General features: G+C 38.6%; 1 protein-coding gene across 3 annotated transcripts in view; it reads right to left on the bottom strand.

The window, feature by feature from the left end:
* The window catches only part of AIG1 (androgen induced 1), a 198,757-nt gene that overhangs the window by 111,996 nt on the left and 74,166 nt on the right, over positions 1–12,595 (bottom strand). The window contains exon 4 of one of the 3 annotated variants that reach the window (XM_066248278.1): positions 12,015–12,153. The exons of the other annotated variants lie outside the window; for them this stretch is intronic. Within the exon in view, the coding sequence (XP_066104375.1) occupies positions 12,106–12,153 (48 nt within the window). The 3' untranslated portion in view covers positions 12,015–12,105. Of the gene's footprint in view, positions 1–12,014; positions 12,154–12,595 lie in introns of those variants that run through there. 3 annotated transcript variants of the gene reach the window in all.

The raw sequence follows: 12,595 nt of genomic DNA, 5'->3' as shown, positions 1-12,595 counted from the left end.
TAGGAGACTGACCACTGACTACCGAATAAGGTCAAAGCACAGCTTCATTATACAGCCCCTGAAATGTCAGCCAACTTCACCAGCACGAGCAATGCAATCTAAAGGAGACATTGTGTACCACACAAACACATCACTCAGTATCTGGAAAACCATAGAGTGACAACTGACGCCAACATCAATGAACATTTTAAAACACAACAGATGACCATGTGGGTGTGCACACTATGCTAAGACAATGTTACTCTCCTGGAGCCTAAATCTGGTGAGATGGAATCATATCACCTAGGCAGTTTGGTAGTTTTTAAGTACAAAGAGGTACTTCTTCCCACCATCTTCTCTTTATCCACTAACTGTGCCCTGTGGGCATCTTTCGTTCATTCAGCACAAGTTTGAAAAGAAAACACTTAAGAGAAATAACAGTGGAATGCCAATTTTCTCCATTACCCAATTTTTCCAACCTGTTACAAAGTGCAACTAATAAAATCAAGGGGGAGCATCACTCCTCATGTATGTTAAACACTCTTGGTAAACCAATACCAAACGAAGAGGCTGAACTTTGACAATGTGGCAAATTCCCTTCTGTAAGTTGTTTGGGAAATGGCACTTCTTGAAGGCCCATATTTCATTAACTTGGCAACACTCAGTTTCAAGGTCATTTCCAAATGCTCGTCTTGTGCAGAGCAGCATGCGTGGAGCAGCACTAGCATGGCACCAGGTCAACCCATTAGTCATTGCTGGAGTGAGCTTTCCGTGGAGAGGCAGGCTGTTTCAAAGTCAGATGGGCTTTTGAGAAGAGTGCCAGGAAAACTTTAAGATTTGGAATGTTACAGAAGAGAAGGTCACAACATCTTTTAATTGCCTACTATCCAGGCGGAAGGTTGCTTTTCATATTTTTATGCAAATAGTATATATCTTCCCTGTGTGAAAACCAGCTTAAAAAATGTGGTGAGTTTGTGCATATGTCTTCAATTGAGTCTAGTGCTGAGTGCCAAACTTCAACCACGCTGATCAGACTGTAAGTCTCTGTGTAAAAGCCTAAAGTGGTGGAATCTAGTTGCTATAGCTGCAAATTAAACAAATAAATGAGACACCATGGAATGTAGCAAAATATCTGTGGTCTGATTAGTTCATATTTGCCATATGTGTGAATATTAGCCGTCAAATTCTGAGTTTAAGCATAGCTCTTTTGAATAGGTGCAATGGCAAGTAAATGCTTAAAAATAAGTAAGGTGATTTGAATTCTGTCTTAGGATAACTACCTTACATTTTGCATAAGCTTTTAAGGAATTTCATGAACTTTTAACTTTAGGAATACATATGCACACACATACACACACACACACATACACACATTCAGTATTGATAAAGATACAGGATTTCCATTAAGACATTTTTCCTTGAAGCTTTAGACAGAATTCAGCACTGAGTTGTTACTTGTTATATGATAATAAATGAACAACATTAGCTGTAGGGAAACTTTCATCTCATATTATCGCGTCTTGTCCTATCTTATTCAGAGGACTTGCATTTATTAGACTTATTATGTGGCAGGCACTGTGCTATGTACTTCCATGACCTACCTTATGAATTCTCACAACAAATTACAAGTTCCTCACTAGTGGAACTGTTTTCATAGAAAAAGAAAACTTGAGAGATCACTTGGTTCAGTTCCTCTTTCTAGGTGACTCATGTGTCTGCATCTATTAGAAGGGTGGTGACCGGAAACAGAATGGCTCTGTTTAGATTAATCTGATGTGAGAAAAAGAATGGAGCAAAAAAGACATTCTGCGGTGTGTGTGGTGATGGCAGTAGGGTAGGTATAGAAAGGAATGTGTATGAACATCAATCTTTTTATCCTAACACATATAAATAGTAGCAATGAGAGCAGGAGCACTTGGATGTATAAGGTTACTAGATACATTACCAGGTCACAAAAAATAATGCATTTGATAAGGATGAAAAGGGTTGTACTAAGGGGAAACATTTCCACCAATTGGTTAATCCTTACATCTCAGTAAAAATACATCTTCTTTAGAGCAAGGGTGAGCTTATTCCCTGGATATGGATATGAACACAATGAGACAATAGGAAAAGAAATTATTCTTGCTTAGACAAAAAGAAAAATAATCTACAATGCCAGGAATGTTTATTAGTATCCTAATGAAATATGTTTGATAAAATATAATGACAACTCACGTTTATAGACTTCTCCTTAACTAGATGTTAACAAAGTTCCATGGAGACAGGTCCTAGCGCTCTACGCCCAGCTAGTCCACTCACAAGCCATATGAACGCAGACAGCTTATTATGCAGACACTTGGAGGCCAGCAAATATAGTTCTGTTATTCAAAAGGGGAAGAATAATCCTGAAAATTGTAAATCAATGTGCTTAATAAGAATGTTAGAATTGGCCACATTAAGACTAGAGTATGAAATAGATAATTTACTGACTAAAAGCACCGGCTTAAATTCACTTAGAGAAAATAATCTTATTTCCTTTCCAGAAACTGTTACCAGCATGAGAAATTAAGGAAATATGACAGAAATTCATTCATTTAGTCATTTATTCATTCACTCTTTCAAACAACATTTTCTGGGACCTGCTATGTGCCAGGCACCGAGCCATATGATGGGAATATGCAGAAGAGGTGAAGACCATGTGTCTGCCCCCAGAGAACATCCGTTCCAGAGAAATGGGACAGCAATCTGCAGGTACAGCACATTGGATGCCATAGCAGAGGTGTGTATTTGGTAAAGAGACTCATAAAGAAGAGATAGTTCTTTGATGTAAGGAGAGGACTGATGCATGAATGGACTCAGAAGATAAGTAGAGTTCACAGGGAAATCAGGGCTGAGTGGACACTCAGTCTTGGGTTGTCCTGGAGGGCAGTTTGGAGGGGCCTTGGCAAGTCAGGTTGGAGTGCTGTTTTAGCCATGAGTCAGAAGAGGGGGATCCTGGAGAAGCCCCACTTTGAGAAGAAGTATAAATGGGATCAAGAAAATTAACCAGTATCCTTAAAGGGCTAGAATCAAATAGACGATTGGGTTGGACATATTCTAGTGAATTATCACAGTCTTTTCCTTGCTTCTCTTTAGTTAACCATTTTCCTATATAACTTAGAATTCAGCACTAAATGAAGAGAACGTGGGAGATTACCAAGCCATTCTTATAATTTTCATGATCTGGAGCCAATACAAGAATTTGGAACAATGATTTTGGACTCTCAAAAGATTCTTTTCTCACTTTACGCAATCATGAGCAACCCAATGACCCCTCGGAAGCTCTAGATATATAGAATCCTTCCAACATGGGTAAAGCAACACCTCTTCTTCATAGGTAAGTTTGCTCCCCAGGCCAACATTCACTTGTTGCCAATTCCTAGCCCCTAACCTTTTCCCCACAAGATCATTTGTTACATAACTATCTCTCTACTTACATACTTAATTACTTCCCTGTTTCTCCATCCGAGGAAGTGGAAATTATTTTTATTTTCATCACTGTTGCCCACCCTGCCCTCTGCCACTACATGTCATCTTTTTCTAAATGCTTGTCTTGACCTAAAGGCTCAACCCTCCCCTCCAAGCGTGGTTACAATGAGGCAAAAATGTATTGCTCTAAAAAACCAATTGTTTTGTCACTGACTTTACTCAGAGTGTACCCTTCAAAACAGCTTCAACTTATTAGCACAAACTTCGGCACTTCAGTTGAAAACAAATAAAACAACATTTTATTAAATTCTAATATATCCACTCAATGATCCTCAAATTCTTGGTACTGTGGCTTTCCCAGAGCCAATCCTCTATTCACTGAGTTGAACAGATGGAATTTTCTAGGTATAAATATAAGGGTCCTACATTTTGCATACAAAAAATGAGAATAACAACAACTTTCAGTCTTAGCTTAACCACATAATAGTTAGTTAAGAATCGTATGGAAGTTTTAATGTAGAGTATAATGAAGTGATTAGAAAATTCGATGGAAGCTTGGACAGCCCTAATAAGCAAGGACAATGGCTAAATCACTTTGCTGTGCACTTGCCAAATCATACAAAACTGTAAAGATGAATCTAGACACACTGCCGCCTGGTCAGAGGAGACAGAGTTTGATGGTGAATGGCCAATTAACATTTGCTGAATGTGCACTACATGCCAGACAAAATACTAGGTTCTGGAGAAAAAGATGAAAAAAACAGCTGCTGCCCTTTGTGGCCTCATAGGCCATTGGGAGCATACGCACATAAATAAACAGTAACCAAACAATGTGATAAGAGAAAACATAGGTATATGAACCAGGCATTGTGAGCACAGTGAGAAGGCACTCAGATGCCCAGGAGAATGAGGACAGCTTCACTCTTCTAGGTGCAGTTCGAGAAAGGATGGTAGCGAGGAGCCATCAGAACTTCAGCTTTCCTAGAAAGGTAACCGAGGCAGCAACGTGCAGAAAGACGTAGTAAGGAGACAGTGGAGAGGCAGGGAGGTGAGAGATGAGCTTGTGTCTCAGCTCAGCTGAGAGGTGATAATGCCTTGAACTAAAAGCAGGGATGACAGAGATGAGGAGGCTGAGCCAGACTCTGGAGCTACTTTGGAGATACATCTGGTAGGATGAGTTAACTGCGGGGTGGGGAGGATGTGGTAGAAAGAGGAGCTTTCAAATGCATCCTGCCATTAGGATGGCAGCATGAGATGAGTAAAAGGATTCGAAAAAGGGGTTAATGTGATGAGTTTGCTTCAATATGTTCATCTCAAGGGCACTGTGTCAAATACAGAGCGTGATGCTCCTTGGGAAGGTGGGCCAGAAGTACAGACTTGGGAATGACCCATGTATGGCAGAGACTGAAATCTCGCAGGAGAATGAGATCTTCTTGGAAGAGAACGCAAGAACAAAGAGGACCGGTGTTTGAATGCTGCAGAATAGATTAAGGGTCTGGGAAGATTGAAACTTGAACAGAAAGAAGACCTAGTTGTTCACAAGAGTCTTTGGTGTAGCTGAAGACCTATGTTTTTGGTGCATTGCTGATGTTCCATCTCTGGAAACGCTTAAGCAGGGATGGGAAGAGAATTTTCCAGGATGTTGTACAGGTGATTTAGGTATCACATGGTATATGGACAATATGACCTTTAGACTCACTTCCCATGTTTGAGATTCTGGGGATTCTGTGCTTCCATGATAGAAAATGCAGCTTTTTTCCACTTCACTTTCCTTGGCAGCTATCACTGATGCTTGCTGAGGTTGAAGCTTCAATTAAAAGGGAACTGGAAGGAATAAAGAGATGGCCTTCTGCCAAGGAGTTGGGTCTGTGGCTAATGAAGATATGTCTGTGGTAATGAAGAAGGAAGCCAGTTCCTAAGACAATATCTCCCTCCCTGCCCCACTGCCTCCCCTGCCTGTCAAGAGCTAAGGGCAAATGAATGAGAAACATATGAATTAAGTTTACTTTGAAATATCTATGGATTTAAGGATTAGGAGTAAAAGATCTCGAGTAAACCACACTTTGGGTTTTGCTGACCCCAAAACATCTGAATGTTACTTACAGACCTTTTGATGAACTCACACTACTGCTGGGCTTGCTCATCTATTAAATGTAGCAAGAAAAGGGCCAGAGTATAAGCCAAATATTATTAACCTTGACTTCTACCCTTGCATGAAAAATTACTTCTACAAAGGAATTTGTGATGGCAGGAAATTGCTTGAAAAAAGCCACTATCTGATTATTACCCTCGAGAAAAATAACTAATACCTAGATAAAATAATCAATATATGGAAGAACTTTTCAATAAATTTGATACAGGCTATTATAAACCTGGCCTGCAGCTCTCTGGTGTTTCTAGTGCCCATGGTGTGTTCTTCAGACATCAGGTCAGGCCTTCTCAGGCAGTAGTAGCAATATGACACATACCAACTAATAAGACCCTCTGAGAGGGGATAGCAGGCCATGTTTTTGCTACAGTGCAGCTGAGATTGAAGAGTGAAGTAAAATATATACAAGTTAGGAAAGAAGCAAATGGTTCAGGATGTATTTTCTGTCAACTATTATGAAGGGGGAAAGATAAAGAGTGGGAAAAAGAGAACAAGAGAAAACAGAGCCGTGGAATATTGCAACAAATACTCATTGATTGCCCATTATGTTGAGGCACTGTTTTAGGTGCTTCGAATAACTCAGTAAAAACAACAAAGATCTCTGCTTTTATGGAAATTATATTTTAGCAGAAGGAGATAAGCCCTAAATATAACATATAAGTAAAATCATGTAATATGTCAAGTGTGATAAGTTCCTTGTGGGAGGTAAAGAGAAAGGTAATGAACTCTGGGAGGAATTGGGAGTAGGTACTGTGCCTCATGGGCTGCTCAGAGTACATCTTACTGAGGTGAGACTAAGCAAAGATTTGAAGGAGGTGAAAGAGTGAGCCAAACAGATTTCTGGGGGACAGCATTCTAAGACAAGAAAGGTGCTTGATGTGTATAAGGAATAGTAAAAAGGTCAGCTCAATCTACTAACATCTGTTAATTAATAAAATAGTTACTGAGTACCTATAATGTGCCAAGCACTATGCCAAGCACTGCAAAGAAAAAAAATTAACCCCCAAACCTAAAGAGCCATGGAGGAGATATGTATGAAAAATTGTATACTGCCTGACCTGTGGTGGCGCAGTGGATAAAGCGTTGACCTGGGAATGCTGAGGTCGCTGGTTTGAAACCCTGGGCTTGCCTGCTCAAGGCATATATGGGAGTTGATGCTCCCTGTTCCTCTACCCTTCTCTCTCTAAAAATGAATAAATAAAATCTAAAAAAAAAGTTGTATGACTTGACCATTGTGCCTTCTTTATGCTAGGACATCTTAGCCTAGATTGATGTCTTCCTTTCTGAAGCCATCTCTTCTCACCTGTGACATTACCTCATTTCCTTTTCTCTTTTCCTCTTTTTTTCCCCTTTCTAATCCTAGCTTCTCACTCACTTCTATTTCTCTGCCTAGTTCTCTTGGTCTCACTTGCTTCTTTGAGTTTTCCTTTATCTCTGATTTTCTGTATTTAAAAAACAATATGCCTTGGTGTAGACTTTATGGTATTTATTCTAGTTGGTATTCCCTGAGCTTCCTGGATCTGTGGATTGGTGCCTGATAATTTGAGAAAAATTCTAAGTCTTATTTCTTCTGTCTCTTTATTTTTCTTCTCCTCCTGTAATCTGACCATGTGTGTATTATACCTTTGTAGTTGTCCCAGTCTTTGAATATTCTGTTCTATTTTGTTATTTATTTAGTTTTTGTTTTCTTTACTTTTCAGTTTTCCAAGACTCTATTGATATATCCTCCAGCTCAGTGATTTAGGCTGTGGTTAGCTTCCCTCGAGGGCAAAGCTTACTAAGAACAGAACACTCCAGTGTATTTTAAAATGGTTGCTTTTTCCCTCTAGATGATGGAACAGGAGAAGATATTTACTGTGGGGATCCAGTCAAGCTCTTAGAGGTAAATTTTACAGTATTGTGCAGACCCCTAAGACTGGATTTCCCTGGAGTTTTTCACTGTCAGACTTGTCCATTCTGAATCTCCAGCAATCCATCAATTACAGATCAGGGTTCTCTGTCCTGGTACTGACTCCCACAGTAGTTTCTGCTCATAATTCTCTGCTCCAGAAAGTTGCTATTCTATATATATATATATATATGCCTGTTTGTCTCTCCAATCTTGGAGGCAGTGGTTTGCCCTGTGTTCTCCTTTTTCTTAAGGATACAAGAATAGCTGTTGATTTTTCAGTTTGTTTAGCTTTTAACTTGTTATGATGGAGATATGCCTTCTCAGTTTTTACATGTGAAACTGAAAAACCCTCTGGGTCTCTCTACCACACAAATCGTTCAAAGGTTTTTTTCAAACAACAGTTTAAAAAATACATTTTCTTCAATTTACAATATTTTTGGTTGAAGTAATAAGTAAAGAATAAAATTGGCGACCCTGGCAGGTTGGCTCAGCAGTAGAGCGTCGGCCTGGCGTGCGGGGGACCCGGGTTTGATTCCTGACCAGGGCACATAGGAGAAGCGCCCATTTGCTTCTCCACCCCCCCCGCTCCTTCCTCTCTGTCTCTCTCTTCCCCTCCCGCAGCCAAGGCTCCATTGGAGCAAAGATAGCCCGGGCGCTGGGGATGGCTCCTTGGCCTCTGCCCCAGGCGCTACAGTGGCTCTGGTCGCAACATGGCGATGTCCAGGATGGGCAGAGCATCGCCCCCTGGTGGGCAGAGCGTCGCCCCTGGTGGGCGTGCCGGGTGGATCCTGGTCGGGCGCATGTGGGAGTCTGTCTGTCTCTCCCCGTTTCCAGCTTCAGAAAAATACAAAAAAAAAAAAAAAAGAATAAAATTGGCAACAGCTAAAGTTAAATACCTTAAAGCTGATTACCGATTTAGATAGAACAAATTTTCATGTCAGAATTTAGACTGGCAAAATCTGACAGTAACATTTGACTTGGTAGAACTAATAGTCACAAATAAAAATTCACAATAAAAGAAACTGTGATCAGTAAAATTAAATATGAACAAAAGCTTACACTCGAGAACAGTGTGCAGCATTGCTGAAAGTGTCTGCCTCTCTGTGGGTGTAACTCTCCTTGTTCCTGGGTCTTTGGGGTCTTATTTGTTTTTTTGAGAGGTCCACTGGGAGTCATAGAAATAGGTTCCCAAGAAATTTATGACCTTTCTTCCAGTCTAAACTTTTGCTTTTTGAAATTTCCAAATATCTTCTAGACACTTTAGAAATATGGGGAAAGTGAAGAAAAGTCAGTTTTTTTTCATATGGAATGTTTACAATGGTCTTCTTTCAAACACCAGCTTATTATATAAAATGTCCACTATCCAAATGGCACAGGCTCTGTGGATACTGAAATGCATAATTTGTATACCCTAGAACTGGAAATTTACCAAAGGAATAATGTCAAATCTGAGTTCCTGCAGAACCAGTGATCATACTAGCAGCATTTAATGTCTTTTCTTCTGGGAAAGACAGATGTACAAAAACTTTAGTAATTACCAAATGTCAAAATAAGACTGAACAGAATAAATAGTTGCCTAAATTAAGGTTCTCTTGAGGATCAGTTGCACAGAACAACAACTGACAAATCAAGCATGAAGAGAGGTGGGGTTTATTTTTTTTCTCTCCTTATAAATTACATGGGGAATGAACAATTCCTGCTGTGAATATAAGAATATCTAGGTCATCTCTGCTTAAAGATCTGCAGTAATAATAATAATATCCTAACATTTCACAGTGCTTGGCATTCTCATTGCACTTCATTAACATTAATTAGGTCTTCAATAAGCAGAGACACTGTCTCATTGTTGGGTTGTTCCTCTTATAGCATTAGTGAGAGTCTGCAATTATATTGGTGTATAAATATTTTTTATTTATTTATTGCTTTTAATGTATATTTACTCCATTGGCAATGCTTTAAAACTATAATCAGCAGGAGGGTTAGGGTCAGGGTTCTATTTTTGCAACCAAGGAACAGATTAGAACAACAATAACGCTTTTTTCATCAGAGAGAACACACACAGCCTGCTGGGAACTGTTGTTGTGGGATTGTTTTCTGTTGGCTGGTGAAATGGTTTTCCTGCTTACCTTCTTCTACTTCCCACATGCCATTTCCATCTTCTAAAATTTCAAGTGCTTTTTTCATCCTATAACCACCCAGTGCCTAGCAGGGTGCTTTGCATATTATAGGTAGTCAATAAATGATTGCTTGATTGAATTAAATCAAAGTGCAGCCTCCACAGGTTGCAGCCATGCAGAAATGTCGAACCTTTGCACAACTGTCCATGACAATTCTCATTACATTTTAGAAACTGATTTATTTGTTGATATCACCTCTCTTCTTCTTTTGTCTGGTCATTAGTGGACTGAGGGTAGAAACGTGGCAGAAGGGTATAAATGTAAAACCAACATTCTTACAAGTTTCAAAAGCAAATGCAGGCCCTGGCTGGCTGGCTCAGTGGAGAGAGCATCAGCCCGACATCTAGATGATTCCCAGGCACAGCACACAGGAGATGTGACCATCTTCTTCTTCCTTCCCTCCTTCTCTCCCTTCACTCCCTCTTCTCCTCCTGCACCTAGTGGCTTGATTGGTTCGAGCATGGCCCCAGGCACTGAGGATAGCTCCGTTGTAGCACATCAGCTTCAGCTAAAAGTAGCTCAGTACTCCAGCATTGGCCCCAGACGGGGTTTCCTTATGGATCACGGTTGGGGTGCATGCAGGAGCCTGCCTCACTATCTCCCCTCCTCTAACTTAGAGAAAAAGCAAATGCACAGATATCTTTTTTATCATCAGCACCTACTGAATACCTTATGGGCATCACGTACTTCTTTCGACTTGTTGAAAATACAAAGATAAATAGGGCTTCAAGGAGAGATATAGTTTTTGCTTTTGGATACTGAACTGACTCCATTTAAATATGCTATATTTATATGTTTATATTTTTAATTGCAATAAATTAAAATTCTTTTTTTTTGTTATTTTCATGGGACTTGGAGATTACTTAGTGGTTATACACAAAGGGTGTATTACTAGTCTAATTTTTTATTTACCCATTTGCTCTTTTCTTCTGTAAATAAATTCTAGGTTTACTTGCACAGAAATAAAAGGTAGACAGTGAGAAGAAAGTGATAGAATATTTGTCTTTAGTTCCAATGATATTTAATTTCTCAAAACTTCAGTGTATATCAAAATAAAAACATGTGAATTTCAGATTCTGTGAGTTTTCCCTGATGCTCATTTTCTGACTTACTTTGTGCTAGGAAATTTAAATGCTGCAAATTCAAGACTGACTCAATAACGTCTTCAGAAATGGTGTCATGATAGACTTATACACTGTATCTGAGTTCTGTGGTTCAGGGCTCCAGGTACCTAGAAATTATGTTGTGACTGCAAACAGTGAAAGTGATTTACACATAACAAGCACAGGGTACATTCTCTCTAAGAACTCCTGGAGTTATAAAAATCTAAACAGGCAACAGCAAATAGGCCTAGAGGGCCATAAATCATTTGCAGAAATATTTAGAAGTTACAAATTAAGCAAGTAAAGCATTAAAAAAAAATATGTTCTGTTACCCTACCTTGTTAAAGGTATTTTCATAAGACAAAATAAAAAATATGTAATTGAATAAGTAGTAAGGACAAATCAACATAAATTAACAATATGAATATAAAACATTTAATACAAATATTTCAAAATTTTATTTTCTTGCCTTTATTTCAATAAATTCATGAAATTTGTTGTAAATTTATGCAAAATTTGAGCTCTGATAGCATTACTGTAAGCTAAATCTAACATCAGTTAAACATAAAATGTAATTATAATGAAAGTGTACACAATTTAAATGTTTTCACCAAAATATAAAATTTAAAAAATGTAAAATTTTTAATTATTTTTCTACTTTTAAAATTAAATACTAAAAATTGCCCATAAAAGTTATAAGCAAAAAAAATTAGAATGAATTATTACTAGACTTTGAAATAAAATTTAAACAAAACTTAAAATGCTTGATTTTTTATATTTAATAAATCTTATTACATATTTTATAAAAATTATATTCCAGCATTTAATGTTCATTTTATTTGCCAATCTAAAATATTAGCATCATGTTTTAGACATATTGTATATATATCTCATATATACAAATTTGAGTAATGTAAATTATTTAATATTGCAAAATATTCTTTAACCTCCATATACAACTTCTTTGTTCATAACTGTGAAACCATGAGTTGAAACATGAAGAAAAACAAAGAAATGGTCATTTATCTCTATTAAGAGATAAAATTCATTGTGAAAAGAATCAATTGAGCTCATATTATTGGAGAGAATTTGACATGTTAATAAATTTCTCTTTTCCCTTTCCTACATATTTGTGTCACTCAGATCTTCATTGCAGTTGAAGACAGACAGGGGTGAGGATTTCAATTCAACTGACTCAAGGCAAGATGATGAGATTCAAGTTGAAGTTCTAATGGCTACCGACATGCTCAATAAACTGGTCATTGGAAACATTTAATAGTGCCAGGACCTGCAAAGGTTGTGATTCGTTCTCCGGCCTGTGCAGTGGAGGGAGCATGATGCACCAACTGTTCTCAGCTAAGGCCCTTCTGGTATCAGAAACTTTCTGAGCTTAAATGTCTTCATCTATAAAAGAGATAATACTTTCTCATTCATAGTACCCATCTACAGATTAAATGATATAACTACTATAGAATGCCTGGCACACAGTAGGTTCGCAAAAAAAAGGAGTGCTTAGTGTTGACCGGCAAGGAATCATGGAAACTGGCAATACTGAATTCATTCATCAATCTAACAAATAGGTACTGATCCTACGATACGCTCAGCAGCTGGGCAGAGTGCTTGGGATGTGAAGGCCGCTGCTTTGCACCAGGAGTGTAACATTTCTGTGGGGGCTGCACATGTGTATGACTGAGACACGAAAGTGCAATGCAAGCACAAACGACGGAAGGGCTAACCTGCCTTGGGAGAGCAGGCGAGGCTTCTTAGGGATGTTATCTGAGCTAGCAGGGTGAGCAGGAGAAGACTGGGAAGGCCTGTGGGGCAGAGGATTGCAAAGACACGGAGT

Source organism: Saccopteryx bilineata, chromosome 12 (assembly GCF_036850765.1).
Source record: "Saccopteryx bilineata isolate mSacBil1 chromosome 12, mSacBil1_pri_phased_curated, whole genome shotgun sequence".
Classification (NCBI taxonomy): Eukaryota; Metazoa; Chordata; class Mammalia; order Chiroptera; family Emballonuridae; genus Saccopteryx; species Saccopteryx bilineata.
Note: the sequence above shows the minus strand (reverse complement) of the source record. Positions and strands in the feature narration are given on the sequence as shown.